The sequence below is a fragment of the Elephas maximus genome, chromosome 24 (genome assembly GCF_024166365.1).
Source record: "Elephas maximus indicus isolate mEleMax1 chromosome 24, mEleMax1 primary haplotype, whole genome shotgun sequence".
In the NCBI taxonomy this organism is placed as follows: Eukaryota; Metazoa; Chordata; class Mammalia; order Proboscidea; family Elephantidae; genus Elephas; species Elephas maximus.
Window position 1 is genome coordinate 36,296,804 of NC_064842.1, and position 21,450 is coordinate 36,318,253.

The 21,450-nt window shown below is 38.9% G+C and overlaps 1 protein-coding gene across 2 annotated transcripts in view; it reads left to right on the forward strand.

Moving 5' to 3' along the window:
* KLHL20 (kelch like family member 20) overlaps nt 1-21,450 on the forward strand; it is a 71,081-nt gene that overhangs the window by 27,284 nt on the left and 22,347 nt on the right. For both annotated transcript variants that reach the window (XM_049868212.1, XM_049868213.1), the window contains exons 3-4: nt 12,684-13,257; nt 20,147-20,305. In XM_049868212.1, the coding sequence (XP_049724169.1) occupies nt 12,684-13,257; nt 20,147-20,305 (733 nt within the window). The remainder of the gene's footprint in view (nt 1-12,683; nt 13,258-20,146; nt 20,306-21,450) is intronic.

Sequence of the window (21,450 nt, forward strand, 5' to 3'; positions counted from 1 at the left end):
TGTAATCTTTTTGTTTTGTTTTGTTTTGTTTTGTTTTTAGAAACATGAATTTTGTTCATTAGGTAGAAAACCTTCCTCAAAGTACATCAGGAAAATTCCTAATTAACTATTATCACATTAGGCTAAATAAGATTTACTCTGGGGGACAAAGCCAGCCTCTCTTAAAGGACATGGCTCTGTGGTAGATGTGGATACCTGAACATTTTGTTCTCACTGCAACAGTGAATGGAAATGATTGTTGTGAAGGTGTTCAAGAGGGTAATGGAGTGAGTTCTTAGCAAAATCTTAAGGAAAGCAGATTGCCAGACCTGTCTTCCACAGTGACACTGAGTGGGTTCAAACTATCAACCTTTAAGTTAGCAGTTAAACGCAAACTTTGCCACCCAAGGACCTTATAATTACCATGTTAAATGAATGGCATAGATTCTCTTTTCTCTGCATATTTATAGATAACAGTGTGATGATTATGAAAATCTAAATATCTTAGTTCTAATACAGTGAAACCTGTGAAAGCCAGAGCTTGGTGGGACTGCCTTGTTTTTCCAGGTCTTGCAGGTTTTCCGCCTTTGACAGGATGCAGCTTACCACTTTTCTGTCACTATCTGTAAGCAGAAAATATTTGAGTTTTCCTTCTCTGACAGGTATCTACCTCACACAGATTCTGGCTTTCGCAGGTTTTACTGTACTGTGTTTGTCAATATTTTAATTTGTGATTTTTTTTTTTTTAATACAGTGAAACCTGTGAAAGCCAGAGCTTGGTGGGACTGCCTTGTTTTTCCAGGTCTTGCAGGTTTTTCGCCTTTGACAGGATGCAGCTTACCACTTTTCTGTCACTACCTGTAAGCAGAAAATATTTGAGTTTTCCTTCTCTGACAGGTATCTACCTCACACAGATTCTGGCTTTCGCAGGTTTTACTGTACTGTGTTTGTCAATATTTTAATTTGTGATTTTTATCTAGTAAGTTAGCACCCTAATTTCTACATATGAAATGCAAATATAAGATATAAATTTACTTCCCTTATATATTGTCTGGAATAACTCCTTTAAAGGTAATAAACTCTTGACTATGTTTTAGAATAAAAAAACTTTTTTTTAGAAAAAAGGTCCCTGGGTGGTGCAAATGGTTTGTGCTCAACTACTAACCTAAAGGTTGGTGGCTCAAATCCACCTAGTGGATAACATCAACTTGTAAAACTATATACGTACATATGAAGCCCTGGTGGCAGAGTGATTAAACCACTTTAACTACTAAGTGAAAGGTCAGGTCGGCGGATTGAACCCCTCAGCCGTTCCATGGGAGAAAGATGCGGCAGCCTGCTTCCATAAAGATTCACAGCCTGGAAGAAAGGCCTGGTGACCTGCTTCCATTAATATTACAGCCAAGAAAATCCTACAGAGCGGTTCTACTCTGTCATACCATGAACTGGAATCAACTCAACGGCAATCAGGTTATGTTTGTTTGTTTATATTTTAGAAATACTTAAAGGTAATTCTGAAAATTGCTTAGAACATCTCAGTTGTTTTTAACTAGAAAAGGGAGGACTAAGGTTTAATTTTGTTATGTTTGTTTCCTTAAATCTGAAATTCATTTTGTAGGCCTTTTTTACTAAGTGATTTGACTCTTCTAATATTTTACTGGTAAAGTTCTTTATGATTACTGGATCATAAAAATCTGCATTTAGTATAGTTCCCTGGACTCTTAAAAAGAGTTGTACAGAAAGTCCGATAATCTATAAGAAAGAAAAACAAACTAATACATTCTTTCAAATTGCTAAATAATCCTACAAACCCAGCATATGAGCATATCTTCCCTGTCTCCCCACACTCACATGAATCACGTTTATTAAACAGTCACAGTATCTCAGGAGGTAGCCGTGGTTTATCCAAAACCATCAGGAAACCTGCTCTGCTACTGAAAGCTTCCTGATTTTGAGCAAGTCCCATAGCCTGTATCAGTGTCTTTATCTGTAAAAGGAGGGCACTATGCTAGATAATCTGATGACCCATTGTAGTCCAGATTTGATCTCTACTCATCAAGCTCAAGTAACAGATTATGCCAAGCAAGGAGGAACAGTTTCACTAAAGACTTGTGGATAACATCAACTTGTAAAACTTGTATACATATATATGGAGCCCAGGTGGCAAAGTGGTTAAAACACTCAACTACTAACCAAAAGGTCAGGTTGGTGGGTTGAACCCATCAGCCGTTCCACAGTAGAAAGATGTGGCAGTCTGCTTCCGTAAAGATTCACAGCCTTGGAGACCCTATGGTGCAGTTCTCCTCTGTCCCGTAGGGTTGCTGTGCATCAGAATAGACTCCACAACAGTGGGCTTGGTTTTATATTTATATAGAGAATGAGAGAGAGAGAGGAAAAGAAAAAAAAAAAACATACATATATATATGTCCTGTTCCTATAATGTAGTGTTTATCAAATTTGAGTATGATATAGGTTCCCCCTCCCCCCTTTTTTTAAGATTCCTTTTTAAAGGAGAATAATAATTACAGCCTCTCAAGAATGTGTGCTCTAGCCCACATACTTAACATCTACAGAAAACGTCTGACTTCCACAGTGTACAAGTAGCTGCCCAAGCTCTAGCTATCACTACATTCTAAAGCCTTTGTTTAAAAATCCAAAACAACAGAACACAAAATCTTAGAACACTGGAAGAATTTGTGCCTTCAGAAGCAAAAGAGTAGGAGAATCTGTGAAGAAGAATACTGGAATAGTGCAGAGTAGAGCCCTGGTGGAGTAGTGGTTAAGAGCTTGGCTGCTAACCAAAAGGTCAGTTCAAATCCACCAGCCGCTCCTTGGAAACCCTATAGGGCAGTTCTGCTCTGTCCTATAGGGTCACTATGAGCCAGAACCAACTCAACAGCACCTGTCATGGGTTGAATTGTGTCCCCCAGAAATATCTGTCAACTTGGCTAGGTCATGATTCTCCGTATTATGTGATTGTCTATCTAATTTTGTCATCTAATGTGATTTCCCTATGTGTTGTAAATCCTATCACTATGATGTAATGAGATGGATTAGTGGCAGTTATATTGATGAGATCTACAAGATTAGATAGTGCCTTAAGCTAATCTCTTTTGAAATATAAAAGAGAGAAGCGAACAGAGAGACGTGGGGACCTCATACCACCAAGAAACCAGAACCAGGAGCACGTGTCCTTTGGACCCAGGGTCCCTGAGCTGAAAAGTTCCTAGACCGGGGAAGATTGAGGACAAGGACTTTCCTCCAGAGCCAACAGAGAAGAGAAAGCCTTCCTCTGGAGCTGATGCCCTGAATTCGAACTTCTAACCTCCTAGACTATGAGAGAATAAACTCCTGTTTGATAAAGCCTCCCAATTGTGGTATTTCTGTTATAGCAGCACTAGATGACTAAGACAGCACCTAACAACAACAACAACAGTGCCTAGTCAGGAAGAGATCTAGATTATCTTCTGTTTCCCATGATATATTATTGAATGAAAAAGCAAAACAAGAGCATTATGTATAGTATAATAACCATTGATATTGTATATGTAAATATAAACAAGGTATTACCAATAGCCAATCTGACACAAAGGGTCCTTGTCTTTTCCCAAGTTAAGAATACACACGAAAGGCAAACTTGATCTTCAGCAAGCTTTATTTTTGCTTGAGTCAAGCAAAAGGAGTCAGCAGGGTACTAAGCCTCTCCAAAAGGCTGACTTGAAAAGGGAAGCAAGGCTAGGGCTTATATGGGTTTGGTGGAGACAGTAGAGTAATGAATATTTAGTGGGCTTCTTTCAAGGAGCGGGTACTTCTCAGAATACCAGTGCATGCTAATTAGGTTGTGAGTGCATCTGGAATCCAAGATGGAACCCACTGATATTCAAGATGGAGTCCTTTCGGCAGCCCTTGGCATCACTTATTATGGGATATAGCGCAAGCACACTGCTCTTCAATACTACATCACCATCTTTGGAAGGCTAAGGAAGGTTAAATGGTGGTCACGCTTTGTTCTTCCACACATGTGGAGCCTGTAAAGGGGGAAGGGACTAGAAGAACACTAAGAAGGAGATAGTAATTTGTGGGTTTTTTCAACCTTGTTTCATGTCGACAGGGTGTGGTTCCTGTTTACACAACTTCTAGATGGTAATATTTTAACAGCTGTTTTGTTCCACAGGCACAGTTAACTCTATCTGTCATGGTTGCGCATACAAAAATAACTGAAAGGAGGCACTCTGTATTGTTAAAGGCTACCCCGTGGAACAGTTGACGTTAAGGGGAAGACATTCACTTTTTACTTTATACACTTCTTTGTTTTTTGTTTTTAATGTAATAGTTACATAATACTTTTATTAGAGAATAAAGGCCCTCTCTCTACTTTGAATTTTATAGTGTTTTTACTTTTACCTATTTTTCTGTCCAAAATTAGATGAATTAAAATGAGGTTGGGCATCTTCTTTTAAATATAGAAAGACCTTTGAGAAAGTTCAGGAATTTGTCTTATTCATATAGTCAAGTGAGTTAGTTTAATATGATTTTTTCCCTACACGGTCTTAGAATTAACTTTATTAAAAGAATACAGTTTTGGTTTGGGGGATGTGGATAAGAAATAGATAATTTAGGAGCCCAGAACACTTTGGAGCAATGAGCTAAAATAGGGGAAGGGTGAGATGCCCCAAGGTTAACTAAAGACAAGTGAGAAAAAGCTATAGAAATTGAGATAGGAGGATATCAGAAACAAAATTGTAAAAGCAAAAGTCCTACAACTTTGCTTCAGGTAGTCCTAAAGAGAGATGTTCCTTTTCCTTCTCCCTTGTACATCTTGGCCATTGTAACTTGGGCCTCAAAACTTGGGCCAGAACTCTACATCAGTGGCTTTTAAATTCTTTTGATATGGCCTACAGTATACAAAGGGACCCAACATATGTAAATATGTATAATTTTGTGTGTTTATGCACACACAACTGAAAATGGAATGTATGCCAATATTTTCTATTTCATCTCTTAATTCTTCTGAATTGAATTTACAACCAGGCCTAGCCCCTATTTGCAGCACTTTACATTAGAAAAATACAGACCTCCAAAACGCCAACATAAAGTGAAATTTTTAGATAACTTCTTATTTGTAAATACAGCATTATCTATTTATGGATCTATGCATCCCTTTTGTAATCTTGATTCAGACTCATTGGTGGGAACGAGTTGGCATGTATAGTACTTTTAAATAAATGAGGCTTGTTGTCATGTTTAATATCTCTAACACCAAATTTGTCTAACAAAATTCAGTCAGGAGGCCCGTAAGAGTCCTGCTAAATAAATGAATATTTCCCCTGCCGTCTTACTTACCGTTTTAATTTTCATAAACTATGAAGAAAGGATTTCTAAATGAAGATGAACTTTGGAGTCTGGAGCGAGATGGCAGAATGAGCAGCTGTATGCTCCCATACCCCTACAAAAACACCAAAACCAACTTGGTCAAACCATCCAGTCAAAGGGTTACAGCAAGTAAGTGAACACTGAATCAAATGAAAGGCAACAGCTAAGTGGTAGGGACACTCTGGTTTTCTACTCGCCTGTGCCCCGCTCCCTCCCAGGTTCAGTGTGGCCATCTTAAAATGGTGGCGGCCTACACTTCCAGAGAGGGAACCTAATCCTTGGCCCTGGATGAAGCAGAGCAGATTTTATTGGTAAATTATTGTGCGTGCCTTTTCAAACTTGTCTGGGGGCTGACTCAAGCTGAAATGGGATTATAACTGCAGGCAGGCTGGAGAGGTAGTGGGTAATGCCCAAAGGCTATAACCACATGTAACCGCCTGGAGCTAAGGCATACAAAAGGTGCCTATAGGCTGGAAAGAAAAGCCAGAGAAAAGGTTTCTTACAGAAATTAAGGCTTTTAAAAGCACTATGTATACAGGGCAATTGAGAAAGCCATATTCATGCCCAAGGGAAGACATGTGCCTAGAAATTACCTGAGAAGACCCTGTGCTTTCATGTTGGGCTGAACCCTATGTTCAGTGTTGTGTAAGTTTTAAGGAAGGGGCCTATCACAAAGCTAATTTGCAAAGAGCCAGAGAGGTATTTTTATTCCCCTGGCATTCAAGAAAATCTCTGACAAACATTAGCTGAGCACAAGCTAAGGAACAGAGACTTCAATGTCCACGTACAACCAGGAAGCCAATCTTTGAAAAAATAGGGAAGTCACTAAACAAATGAGCCACTATGGGCTTCGACAATTAAAAGAAAACAATAACAAAAAAAAAAAAAACAAACAGCAAACCCTGGTGGAGGGCATAATCTGATTCCCAGAGTTACCACATTATAATATTCAAATGTCCTGGCTTTAACAACAACAAAATAACAAGGCATACAAAGAGACAGGAAAGGATAGTCCATCCAAAAGAACAAAATAAAGTAACAGAACTCTTTGTCATGGAAATCCAGATAATAGATTTACTTGACAAAGAGTTTAAAACCATAGTATTAAATATTCTCAAAGAGCTCAAGGAAATCTGGAAAATGATAACATGAATAAAGAAGGAATATCAATAAGGAGATAGGAATAATGAACCAAGCAAATACTGAAAATGAAAAGTACAATAACGGAAATGAAAAGTTCACTGCAGAAGTTCAACAGAAGGTTTGAGCTGGTAGAAAAAAATCAGCAAACGTGAAAATAAAACAGTCGATTTGATAGAGTCTGAAGAGCAAAAAGAAAAAGTGAACAGGACTGTCTTGGTTATTTAGTGCTGCCGTAACAGAATTACCACAAGTGGGTGGCTTTAACAAAGAGAGATTTATTTTCTAGGAGGCTAGAAGTCCAAATTCAGGGCACCAGCTCTAGGGGAAGGCTTTCTGTCTCTCACATCTGGGAGAAGGTTCTTGTCTCTTCAATTTCTGTTTCATGGTTCCTTGGAGATCTCTATGTGGCTTGGCACCAGTCTTCCCCCATCTCTGCTTGCTTGCTTGTCCTAATCTGCTCTTTTTATATCTTGTAAGAGATTGACTGGAGCCCTGGTGATGAAGTGGTTAAGGTCAGCAGTTCGAATCCACCAGCCGCTCCTTGGAAACCCGCTCTGTCCTGTTGGGTCACTATGAGTCGGAATTGACTTGACGGCAATGAGTTTGGTTTGGTTTTTTTCTTAAAAGATTAATTCAAGATACCCTATACTAATCCTATCTCATTAACATAACAAAGACAACCTATTCCTAAATGGGATTATAACCACAGGCATAAACAAAACCAAAACCAAAACCAAACCTGTTGCTGTCAAGTTGATTCCAACCTATAGCGACACTAGAGGAACAGAACTGCTCCATTGGGTTTCCAGTGAGCAACTGGTGGATTTGAACTGCCAACCTTTTGGTTAGCAGCTGTATCACTTAACTACTGCACCACCAGGGCTCCAACCACAGGCATAGAGGTTAGAATTTAAAACACATATTTTGGGGGATGCAGTTCAGTTCACAACAAGGACCTAATGGACTTGTGGGACACCATCAAACTGACCAACAGATACATTATGGGAGTCCCAGAAGGACGAGGGAGAGAGAAAAGTGCAGAAAGATTTAAAGAAATAATGGCTGAGAACTTCCCAAATAAGACAGAAAACATGAATCTACACGTCCAGGAAGTTCGATGAACTCCATGTGGGATAAACCCAAAGAGATCCATACCAAGAGACATTATAGTCAAACTTTTGAAAAGCAAAGACAAAAAGAGAATCTTGAAAGTAGCAAGAGAAGCAAATCATTGACTACAAAGGATCCTCAATAAGATTAAGTGCCAATTTCTCCTCAGAAGCCAAGGAGGCCAGGAGACAGTGGGATGACATATTTAAAGTGCTGAAAGAAAAGAACTGTCAACCACGAATTCTATATCTGGCAAAACTATCTTTCAAAACTGAGGACACAATTCAGAAAAGGAGGGCGAGAATGGTTATACAACTTGAAGAATGTAATCAACGTCACTGAATTATATAAGTAGAAATTGTTGCTCTGCTGTGTATATGTATTCTCAAACGATAATAAAAAAATAAAAATAAACTGAGGATGCAATTAAGTAATTCCCAGATAAACAAAAACTATGAGAGTTTGCTACCAGAAGATCTACCCTGCAAGCACTGCTGAAAAAATGTCCTTCAGGTTGGAGTGAAAAGGACACTAGACAGTATCTCAAAGCCATAGGAAAAAAAAAAACTCCAGTAGTGGCCAGCTTTATAGTATTTTTCGTTTGTAACTCTTGTTATATCCTTTTCATTGTTGTTAGCTACCATCACATTGGCCCCCAACTCTTGGCAACCCTGTTCACAATGGGATGAATCACTGTTCAGTCCCACGCTATCCTCATGATAGGTTACGGATCAAATCATTGTGATCCGTAGGGTTTTCGTTGGCTGATTTTTGGGGAGTAGATTACCAGGCCATTCTTCCTGGTTCATCTTAGTCTGGAAGCTTCACTGAAACCTGTTTACATTATTGCATGCAACTGTGTACTGACAGAAAGTGGTGGCAGCTCATTGTCTGGGAATTGAACCTGGGTCTCCTGCATAGAAGGCAGGCATTCTACCACTGAATCACCACTGCCCTCATTGCTATATCCTACAAGATTTAAAATACAAATACAAGTAATTATAAATTTATGTTATTGGGCATACAGTGTATAAAGATGTAATTTGTGACACCATCACATAAAGGAAGGAGTGATATTGGAACAAAGTTATTATATGTTAGTGAAGTTAATTTCAGTTTAAACTAGGTTGTTATAAACTTAGAATGTTAAACTTAAGCCCCATGGTAACTACAAAGAAAATATCTAAAAATTATACATGAAAGGAAATGAGAAGTTAATCAAAATGCCCTACTGCAAAAAATCTACTAAACGTAAGTAGGCAGTATTGGAGGGAATGAGGGACAAAAAGGTATAAGACAAGAAAAATAAATAAAAGGTATCAAAATCAGGAAGGAAAAGTAAATATCCCTTTTTACAGATGATATGATCCTACATATAGAAAATCCCAAAGAATCCACAAAAAAGCTACTAGAGCTAATAAGTGAATTCAACAAAATGGCAGGGTACCAGATCAACACAAAAATCACTTGTGTTTCTATGCATCAACAATGAACGGTCTGAAAAGGAAATTAAGAAAACAATTCATTTACAAAGATATCGAAAAGAATAAAATACCTAGAAATAAATTGAAACGGGGAGGTGAAAGACTTGTACACTGAAAACTACAAAACATTGCTGAAAGAAATTAAAAAAGACCTAAATAAATTGAAAGAAATCCCATATTCATGGGTTGTAAGACAATGTCGTTAAGATGCCAGTACTACCCAAAGAATCTACAGATTCGATGGAAACCCTATCAAAATTCCAATAGCTTTTTTTTTGTAGAAATGAAAAAGCCCAACCGAAAATTCATATGGAATTACTGACACCAAAAGCAGAAGCAGCAAAATAAAAGATAGATAAATTAGTCTTCATCAGAATGGGAGAAAATATTTGAAAACCGTATATCTGATAAAGGTTTAATATCCACAATACATTAAAAAAAAAAAAACCTCATACAGCTCAACAACAAAAAAACAAACAACCCAATTAAAAATGGGCAAAGGACTTAAATAGACATTTCTCGAAGAAGATATGCAAATGGCCAACGGGTGCATTAAAAGATACTCAAAGTCAGTCTATAAATCAAAACTGCAGTGAGTACTGTATCACATCCACTAAGAAAAATGGAAAAGAGCAAGTGTTGGTGAGAATATGGAGAAATTGGAATCCTCGTGTGTTGCTGGTGATAATGTAAAAGGATGCAACTGCTGTGGAAAACAGCTTGGCAGTTCCTCAAAAAGCTAAACATAGAATTACCATATTGTCCAGCAAGTCCACTCTTGGGCCTATACCCAAAAGAATTGAAAGCAGGGACACGAACAGATACTTGTACACCAGTGTTCATAGCAGCATTATTCACAATAGCCAAAAGGTAGAAACAATCCAAATGGCCATCACCAGATAAATATATAAGATGTGGTGTGTGTGTGTGAATATATATATGTATACACACACACATCCTCAGTGGAATAAATATGGAATATCTGGAGCCCTGGTGGCTCAGTGGTTAAGATCTTGGCCGCTAACCAAAAGATCAGCAGTTAGATTCCGCCAGCCACTCTTTGGAAACTGTGGGGCAGTAGCAGTTCTACTCTGTCCTACAGGGTCGCTATGAGTCAGAATCGACTTGACAGCAGTGGGTGTAACTGGTGTATATTATTCAGCCATAAAGAGAAAAATGAAGTGTTCCTGTACACGCTACAACATGGGTGAACCTTGAAAACATTATGCCGAGTGAAATAAGCCAGACACAAAAGGACAAATATTGTATGATTCCACTTATATGAAATATCTGAAATAGGCAAATGCATAGAGATAAGCATTTATTAGACGTAACCAGGGGCTGGAGTGAGGGGGTGATGGGGAGTTACTGCTGAAGGGGTGATGAAAAACTTCTGGAAATGGATAGGTGATGATAGCACTACACGGTAGCACTACACGGTAAGTATAATTAATGTCACTAAATTGTATACCTTAGTGGTTAAGATGACAACTTTTCATAGATATTTTACCACAATAAAACTATTTTTAAAACATAAAGTTAAACTTCAAACCAGACTTGCTGATTTCTCAATTCAAAATTCCTTTAAATATCAATTGAAGCATATTAACTTGGGTTTGATTTTTAGTATGGATAAACTTAACCACCTTGTCTTAAGTGAATGTAGAGTTCTATTACTACAATTTAAAATGGTTAATATGTAGCGAGCACTAAACTGAAAGCTTTTACGTACATTATTTTACTTAATCTTTGCTTTATGAGGTAGACTCTTACCCATTTTGGAGATTTTAAAACTAGGGATTTTAGAGGATAAGTAACTTGTTCAGTAATTGTCATTACTAGGATTTCAACCCAGTTCCATCTGATTTCAGATCCTGTTGTGAAACTTTATGCTAGTATAGCTAGAAAAAAATCTAATTAAATATCAAAATTTTAATTACAGAGTAACCATAGTACCCAATTCTGACCTATTAGACTTGGGGTGAGGATATCATGTGGTTTGACTCAGTCCATCTGGGAGGGAAGGGATTTTAACTCTTCATATTCATCCATCTCTGCTTCTGAATCACTTCCAAAATATTTGATTTGATTCTTTCCCTTTTTAAGAACAAACTATTATAATTAACTATATAGTTATTTATTTCTTTACTTCTAAGACACAATTGATTTAGTAGCAACTTTTTGGAAATATAAATATTGCATTAAAGGTACACCAAACTTTTCTTACTAGCTGACAATAAAGCACATATTTGTCCATGTAATTGGTACCTCAGTTTTCTTCAATATCACAATCAAAGTTTAATTCGAAGCTTTCTTCTCTTCCGGAGACCCAGGAACCCTCTGAGTTACCTTTGGTCCTCAGCAATTACTCCTAGCATCACAATGGCACAGTACTTTTATAGCTTGTGATGATTGTGGGCTTTGTTTCTGGGTTTTTTTGTTTTTTTTTCTTTAGAACCGTTGTGATTGACTGTGTAATTTTAAGACCTAATGAAGACATGTATCTTATTTGGTTAAATGACAAGACTTTTAAAAATGAATTATGTATCATTTAAAGTAAAATCTCTTCCCTTGAAAGTTAACCACAAGCTCTCAAATCCTGAACAGCTGTAATTTTCTCCAATAAGAATCTTGTCACATTGGCCTCACTTGGCTTTGAAAATTCTGATATCTGAAATGTGGCAAGTTTCCACGTTTGGGGGCAGTGACAATGGTACCGCAACTTCTCTATCTGGCAGCTGGCAAGTTTCTTTGACATTCACTTTGGATGTGTCCCAATTTCAGAAATAAAAAACTGTGAAAAATTAGGCATCTTAGGACCAAGGCAATGTAATATTGCATATAAAGTAAATTTGTTTGGATCCTGGCCTATTTTTTTTTCTGATCTTTTTATGCAACATGAGCTACATTTTACAGATTTTGTGCTGAACCTTAAATTTAAAATATCATATAGTGAAAATGAGAATTCAACATCAGCTGCATTTTAGGAAAATAACAAATAAAAAGATTTTGGTCAAACCAGATTAAGGAATGAAAGTTTATTGGTCTATTTTGTGCAGAGAGAGAATCATTTAAAGATGTTTTTTATAAATTTTAATTCACGTATTACAGACAGTTGTAAGAGACGTCACCCAAGACAATCTGACTACTACTTCTGGAATGAAAAAGTAATTGTTATTTGTTTTATGGGAGTGCAGAGTAAAAGGACTCTGACTTGGAATTAATACCATTCATCCTTCAAGAGGAAACCCCGGTGGCATAGTGGTTAAGTGCTACAGCTGCTAACCAAAGGGTTGGCAGTTCGAATCCGCCAGACGCTCCTTGGAAACTGTATGGGGCAGTTCTACTCTGTCCCATAGGGTCGCTGTGAGTCGGAATCAACTCAACAGCACTGGGTTTGGGTTTTTTTTGGGTATCCTTCAAGAGGCTTTAAGGAAGTTTATGGGTTCCTAGAGTTCTAAGAAAAGAACTTCTTTGGGGGCCTAGTTCTCTTTTTCAATACTTACAGGTCTTCCCTATCTCTGGACTTATGAACACTTTAGGGCAGAGGTGAGCTCTAATATCTCCATCTTTTCTTCCCCCCTCATTCCTCAGGTGTACCAACATTCGACCAGGAGAGACTGGAATGGATGTAACAAGCCGCTGCACCCTTGGAGACCCCAACAAACTGCCAGAAGGGGTTCCCCAACCTGCCCGCATGCCCTACATCTCAGACAAGCACCCTCGACAAACCTTGGAAGTGATTAACCTTCTGAGAAAGCACCGGGAGCTATGTGATGTGGTGCTAGTTGTGGGCGCTAAGAAGATATATGCCCATCGAGTCATTTTGTCAGCCTGTAGTCCCTACTTTAGAGCTATGTTTACGGGAGAATTGGCAGAGAGCCGTCAGACGGAAGTGGTGATCCGAGACATAGATGAGAGGGCTATGGAACTACTGATTGACTTTGCATATACCTCCCAGATAACAGTTGAAGAGGGCAATGTTCAAACCCTTCTGCCAGCTGCTTGCCTCCTCCAGCTGGCAGAAATACAGGAAGCCTGCTGTGAATTCTTGAAGAGACAATTAGATCCTTCTAACTGCCTGGGCATTCGAGCTTTTGCTGACACACATTCATGTCGTGAGTTACTAAGGATAGCAGACAAATTCACTCAACATAACTTTCAGGAGGTGAGTTGTACTTGGCGGTTTGAATGCATTTATAATGTATTTCTCAGGAGAGTAATATGGGTTCGTATTCCGCTAATTAACACATATATGCCTTAATATTTACTGCTGACTCTAACTGATAATGTCAAAGAAGTATGACAAATTCTAAGCCCAGTTTTTTATTCTGGAGGCTAACTTTGTGTTCTGCCTGCAAAAGTTAAGGTTTAAGGACATGTAAAAATGGCGCGGCGGTGGTATCTGACTTCCTCCAACCCCACAAGGGGAAAAGAGAACCAAGATCAACAGCGCAAGGCCGACTCCCATGAAGTGAAGGCTAGACAAGCCTCCTCTCTCTGCCATGTTTACTCATTCTGACGCCACCCGTCCCTCACACAGCAGTCTTTACTTCTCTCCTGGGTTTGGTAATTCATCACAGTGGCCACACACAACTCACAGACCATACTTATGATTATAGGGTTTATTAGGGAAGTAACAGTTACAATTCAGGCTCAGGAATACTCAGGATACAGTTCTTCCATCAGGACAGCTTCTTCCCAACTGTGCTCGCAGGCCAGCTTTCTCTCTCTGTGGAGTGGGAAGGCCACTGCACCATTTCCTGCTGCCGGATCTCTGCTGACATCGCTTCTCACCATCTTCAGGGTTACAGCTTGCTCTCTGTCTCTCTCTCTCTCTGTCTCCTACTTCCAGGAGCTTCTCCACACAGGGTCCAGAGGAGTCACTCTCCGCTCCTGCTGTTCTTCCTTGGTGGTGGTAGGATCCTCCTCTCTGCTCTGGAATTGGCTCTCTTTTAAGGCAAAACTGACCAGTCCCCTTGGTGGGCCACAATTACCCTGTCACACAGTCCCACCCAGTCACCTGGGTGGGACTTACAAGACCATGGCTAGAAAGGCCACAAAAGTAATCAGTCGTACAGCAGGATTTAATCTCTTGAACCATATTCATAAGAGAATAGTTTATAAGCCAGAATATAGTTTATTAATTCATAAGGGATCTGTATCTGATAGAATATCTGCTGTCAGTCATTTGGATGAGGCAGTCCCTTCCTGACTATATGAATTGCTCAGCAGACTAATTTATAGTTAAGAGATTATTTGGTGAATAATCAGAAAAAAATGGATTTAGACATTATCAAAAAGAATTTTTCGTTAAGTTTCTTATTTTTCACTAATTCATTAATTTAACAAATATTTGTAAAGCTACTATGTTTCAGCCACTGTGCTTGGGAACTGAGGCCACAGTGATGAACAAGGCACTAGAGTCCCTGTACTCATGGAGTTTACAACGTAGCAGGGAAGATAGCCATTGATTGTATAATTACACAAATCATTATAGTCAATGGGTTCTACAAAGCAGCAGCACTGGGTGATTTAAGAGTATATAACAGAGATTTAACTTTGGTTCTGGAACAGCTTATGCAAAATCCTGAGACATGAAGAAGCACAGCTATTCTGAAGAACTGAAAGAAACCCAAGAAACCCAGTGAGACCCAGAGAGCAAGAGAGAGGATATTGCATAATGATTTCGTATAAAGTATGGGGCCATGTCACACTGGAGTTTATAGACCATGTTAAGAATTTTAGATTTAATATTAAGAGCAATAGAAAACCATTAAAGGCTATAAGCAAAGGAAGACATGGTCCAGTGATTTTAAAAAATCACTTTCTCATCCACCAGGATAACCTCCAGTGAATTAAAGATTTAAATGTAGAAAATGAAGCCATGAAAATATTAGAAGACAACATGGAGTAATTCCTTTATAATCTTGAAGTAAAGAAGGCCTTTCTAACTGACTAATCTGGAAAGCATAAGGAAAAGATTGATAGATTTGACTACATAAAAATCAAAAAGTTTTGCGTGGTAAAACCAAACAACAATAACAAAGCAGAAGTCAAAAGACTAGAGAAAATACTTGCAACTCATTTCACAGAGTTAATCTCCTTATACCTCAAGAACTGCTGTTTTGATCAAAAACCTAAACCAGTGACATAAGAGAAAAATGGGCAGTAAACAGAACTGAAAGTCAAATTTCCCTTAAACTTATGAAAATATGTCCAGTCTTGTTTGTAATAACTAAAACATAAAAAACAAAACTACGCTAAAGTACCATTTCTTTATCTGCCACATTACAAATATAAAATTCTATCAGCAGAAACACTGCCAGATTGGACTCAAAGGGATAAGAGAGGATGTCCATCAATGGTGATTAGATAAACTATGGAATACTCTTCAGTAATCAAAATGAACAAATTCTGGTACATGAAACAATATAGATGAATCTCAAAAACATTATGCTGAGTCAGAGAAGCCAGACACAAAAGGCTATTAGTGAATGGTTCCACTTACATGAAATTCCAGAAGAGGCGAACCTTCAGGAGCCCTGGTGGCATAGTGGTTAAGAGCGTGGCTGCTAACCAAAAGGTCCAATCCACCAGCCGCTCCTTGGAGACCCTACAGGGTAATTCTCCTCTGACCTATAGGATTGCTATGAGTCAGAATTGACTCAACAGCAATAGGTATAGTAGGAGATGGAGCCTAGGTGGCACAGGTGGTTTGCAATCATCCGCTAATCAAAAGGTTGGTAGTTCGAACCCAGTCAGTGACTCCAAGGAAGAAAAGGCCTGGTAATCTGCTTCCATAAAGATAACAGCCAAGAAAATCCTATGGATCAACTCTATTCTGTAGCCCATAGGCCTACACCATTAGTTGGGGGCTAGAATGGACTAGAATTGCTCCATGTAGATGTAAAAAAAAAGTCACCATTTGGGGCTTAACACTTAAGTTATTCTCAGACTTAGTCAAATCTGTATTTAAGTTCCCTCTATTTCATTAGGCCATTAATACAGTGTTTCTCTTGCCCATAAACATAAATTTTAAAATCATCTTTAAACTCAGTAGCACTAAGTTCACCATTCATTTTTGTTAGATGGCTTTTCTTATTCATTCTTGTTTGTTTTCAGCTTTATTCATTTTTCAAATAGCATCTGCATCCATCTGAAAATAAGCTGATTACCACAATAATGTGGGACTTAAAGTTCAGATCTCTAAAATCTTATTTAAGAGAAGACACTTTAAAACATTATTTTCTTAACCTGGTCGTTTGGTGCAAGGTTAGACTTCCGTGCTAGGGTTGTCCTAATGGTATATCATTACCATTTTTTTTTTTTGGTGGGGAAAGAAGTGCCGTTTTAACTAGACTTTATCTATCAAAAGTATGATTTTTAGTCTCCCAAACATTTTTCTCATGTGATTTTTCGTGTTTTCAGGCCACCTCATATTTCCAGTAAATGACCTGTTAATACCATAGTGATTTATTCATAAATGCCAAACTTGATAATCACAGATATATATACTAAAAACATTTGATTTACAATCACTAAGTTGGAAAAAAAATTTACACTGACAAAAAAAAAGTTAAAGCACTTAACATTTTAACTTAGTGAGGATACATGATACTGCAGTATTTATACTTAGTGGAGAAATCAGAGTGAAAGGAAAACAAGAAAGAAGAAGGTAAGATGCAGCCATGACTAAAGCTTAGCATGTTGTAAAGGCCAGCACGTTTCATCGAGCTAGGCCCCACGTTCCGTTCTGAACATTAATAGCCCCCACTATAGCATTGCGAAATAAAATACAGGGTACTCAGTTAAATTTGAATTGCAGATAAACAAGGAATAGTTTTTTTAGTATACGTCCCAAATATTGTCCTGTATTTTTATTTGCTAAATCTGACAACGCTATCAGAGAGTAAAATGTAATCATTCTAATTACTAAGGTAGCAGCCTGAACAACCTCAGCTAAAATTTAAAGGTTACCTATTTAATTTCCTGAACCCCGGAAGGTCTCTCCCTCAGATGTTTTGAAGACTTGTGCCATAAAAATTGGGATGCCCATTAGTATTTTCTACTTTAAGTATAACCGATCTCATGGCCCTTACGTTTTGTTTTTGAGATTTGCATTTTTTCCTTATGTACTTGGAAAAAGCATTTTTAATCAAATATTCAAATTATTGTTGTTATGGATTGAATTATGTCCCCCCAAAAATGTGTATTATCAGTTGGGCTGACCCATGATTCCCGGTATTGTGTGATTTTCCTGTATGTTGTAAACCCTGCCTCTATGATGTTAATGAGGGAGGATGGGCAGCAGTTGTGTTAGTGAGACCGGACTCTACCTACAGACTGGATTGTGTCTTGAGGCAGTCTCTTTAGATACAAAAGAAAAGATGCAAGCAAAGGGACAGGGGGACCTCTTACCACCAAGAAAGCAGTGCCAGGAGCAGAGTGCGTCCTTTGGACCCGGGGTTCTTGCACAAAAAAGCTCCTGATGTGGGGGAAGATTGATGAGAAGGCCAAAGAGAGAGAAAGCCTTCCCCTGGAGCTGACACCCTGAATTTGGACTTTTAGCCTATTTTACTATGAAGAAATAAATTTCTCTTTGTTAACGCTATCCACTTGTGGTATTTCGGTTATAGCAGCACTAGATGACTAAGACAGAATTTGGTACCAGGGATAGGGTGCTGCTCTAACAGATACCTAAACTGTGGAAGTGGTTTTGAAACTGAACGGATAGAGAACCTGCAGTGGCAGAGAAGCAGCAGTGGCAGAGAACCAACAGCAGCAGAACCAGGAGACCAGCGCAAGACAGCACTGGAGCCAACCCACCAGCCACCCAAGGAGTGAGAGAGCTGAGTGCCTGTGTGCAGGAGGTTTCCTGGTGGAGTGGGATGCTTCTGGGCACTTATTGGTAGAACTGAGCTTGCCAACCCATGGAGCAAGAGAGCTGAGTGCTTGTGCACAGGAGGCTTCCTGGCCGAGTGGCGTGCCTCCAGGCATTTATTGGTGGAGCTACAGAGCTTTGGAACACTTGCCCCAGCAGGGCAGATGCAGGCATGAGGCCCAAGAAGCCAAGAAGCAGGGAAGCAGAAGCTGAAGAGACAAAGAACACAAGAAGCGGAATTGCCTCAGTCTCAAAAGGTATGGCCATGACCTCAGGGGTTTAAAAGGGTGGAGCCATGGCCTCTGGTATTTCTAGGGGTGGAGTTGCCACTCAGATAGAAGAGGAGAATGTTAGGCTCAAAGCTGAGGGAGCAGAGTTGGGCCTGGAAGGCAGAGGTGAATCTCTGGTGGAGGGGCCTCTACTCAGAATCCGGAGAATGTGGCCAATACCTAGAGTCTGGAGGGCAGGGTTATTGTGTAAATTGTCTCAGAGAACAGAGGATTATTTTCAGAGCCTTGAGGACTAATGTAATGTGTTCTGCTGACTTGCTTTGTGCCTGTTATCCCTTCTTTCCCTCTAGCTTCTCCCATTTGTAATGGGAATGTCTAGCTTGTGCCTGTTCTGCCATTGTACCTTGGAAGCAAATAACTTGTATTCTAGATGAAGAGAATTTTTTGGATTTGGGACTTGGAGTTAAGACTTTTGCTATGATACGATGGGGTGAAATATGTTTTGCATGTTGCAAGGATGTGATTTTTTGGAGCCAAAGGGTGGAATGTCATGAATTGAATTATGTCCCTCCAAAAATCTGTGTTGTCAGTTGGGCTGACCCATGATTCCCGGTATTGTGTGATTTTCCTATATGTTGTAAACCCTGCCTCTATGATGTTAATAAGGGAGGATGGACAGCAGTTGTGTTAGTGGGGCAAGACTTAACCTACAAGATTAGATTGGGTCTTGAGTCAGTATCTTGAGATACAAAATGAAGACGTAAGCAGAGAGACAGGGGGACCTCTTACCACCAAGAAAACAGTGCCAGGAGCAGAGCACGTCCTTTGGACCAGGGGTTCCTGTGTAAAGAAGCTCCTAGACTGTGGGAAGATTGATGAGAAGGCTGACAGAAAGAGAAAGCCTTCCCCTGGAGCTGACACTCTGAATTTGGACTTTCAGCCTACTTTACTGTGAAGAAATAAATTTCTCTTTGTTAAAGCCATCCACTTGTGGTATTTCTGTTACAGCAGCACTGGATGACTAAGCCAATTGTTATGACTTATATCTTGCTAAAAGTTCTGTTGTTTTGATGAGCATGAAAATAACCCTGTCCCAAGAGATTTCATCGTCTACATTAGAGGTAGCACAGTAGGAATTTGAGCCTTTAACCATGTCCTGCCTGCACTCGTATGCATCACATGCAGCTTAATCTCCTGAGTGATAGAACAGATCACGTGGAAGGTGGCAGTGACTGCATCCCGTCTCTTCATTGCATCCTGTCCCTTTCACCCTACATACTGAAGAACAGACTTGCAAGAGCTTAGCATTTGTGGCTGCACTTACAACGCGGTAATACCCTTTTTGTCTTTTCATCATCTTTTCTGACAGTTCCCTTGCCTTGAGCAAAGATAAATCCTTGGTGTGTTTATAGTTTCTCACTGGCTTATATATCCAAGTGGTTTGGTCCTCAGAGGTTTCCATAGGTTTAATTTTCTCCTAACTGTATTCATTTTGCTTACAGAATTGTTGATACCCTCATTCTTTTTTTAAACTGGCCTCTTGGTGTTTCTGCCCTAGACACTGTCCTTTTAGTGTCAAATCTTCCTCTGAAAGCTTTTCCTAAATTTTTTTTTAATATGCCTTTTATATTTCTGGAGTTATAATTTATATAGTTTGATTTATTTTGAATATAATTTTTTATGATCCTTTATTTTAGAAAAAAATAATTTTTCTTAAATTGCTTGAATCACAAATGATTATTTTCTTTAATTTTAATTGTGTCCTCTGTACTCTCCTTTGTTCTTTTTTTAAATTTTTCTCATCTCCTGTGTTGTTTTAAACCTCACCTCTACTGTGAAAGAAAGCTTTGCTTCAAAATCCTGAAGAAAAATGTTGAGGCCATAAATTAAATGTGATCACAGGTTTGTTTTTGCTTTTTTTCCTTTCATTTCTTACCTAACAGGTGATGGAAAGTGAAGAATTCATGTTGCTTCCAGCCAATCAGCTCATTGATATAATATCTAGTGATGAGCTAAACGTTCGCAGTGAAGAGCAGGTGTTCAATGCAGTGATGGCCTGGGTCAAATACAGTATTCAAGAAAGACGGCCTCAGCTACCCCAGGTAATGATGGACATTTTTGTCTGAGAAACTGTATTAGGTGAAATAATACATATTTGACTTACAAAAATGAAACAAATAGTCCTGTCCCTTCTATTAAAGAAATCCATCTTTTTCTAAATAACTGAGGAGATAACTGTTTTGAAGCGTCCCGACTAGTTATTATGAACTTTGTGCTCCTTTGCTTTCCCTCTGTCTTGCATGGACTTGAGCTTTGGGCTCTAGTACAGGTCGAAACCTAAATGTGTGAAATCATCCTTCCCATTCCTGTAGCCTGGAAACCCCACCACGCTTTGAGTAGTAAAGGAATGGTATGGGGCATAAGTGGTCACTGAGCGAAATGCTTAAGGCCCATTCTTGTTGTGACTATAGTCTTCACCAATTTAATGGGATATTCTTTTAGAATGTTAATTTTTAATCCAGTTATATAAGCTGATTATATAAGAGCTTCAAACATTGCTGAAAGCTGTAAGTAGCATTTTGAAGTGACATCAGTGTGCTTTCAATTTTCCAATTATTTTACATTACTGAATTGGTTGTTAAAATTCATTTATTTTAGTATTTATGTCTCCCTCCTCCTTTCTTATCATTTTCAGTTAGATCCCAAAACAGAAACACAGTAGGTGAGCATGGGTCATTGCGATGAAATGAGATGAAAAATGTAAGCAGTTCCCTTCAAGGCTGTAGCTCTCAGCAATAATTGACATTCACCCAGTGGCATTTTCATAGGCTTTAATTACTTACAGTAATTAGGATGGAGAAGAAACGGTAAAATTCCATCTCAGACCTCATCCTCCCCCTGTGAAAAGGTAGTCATCCCCAGCGTGAGTTAACAGGGAAATCTCTTCTACTCCCTACTTAGCCCCTCCATACATTGTAGGTAAAGGAAACAAAGAGGCAAAGGGCCGTGGGGCTTCTATACACCTTAATCCCGAGGGGTCTGCCTGCATAGGAAAAGGGGAAGGGAAGGAAGAGGGAGGTGCCTCAATGTAGTCTGGGTTCAAGGTATGTGATGGTCTTATGGCATCAGAGGAAGAACTTTGATGGCATCAGAGGAAGAACATTTTCTCCCCTTCTGGGATCTTACAATTAGATCTTGCCAGCATGCAATTATATAGTTAATCATATACCTCATCACTAAGGGGTAC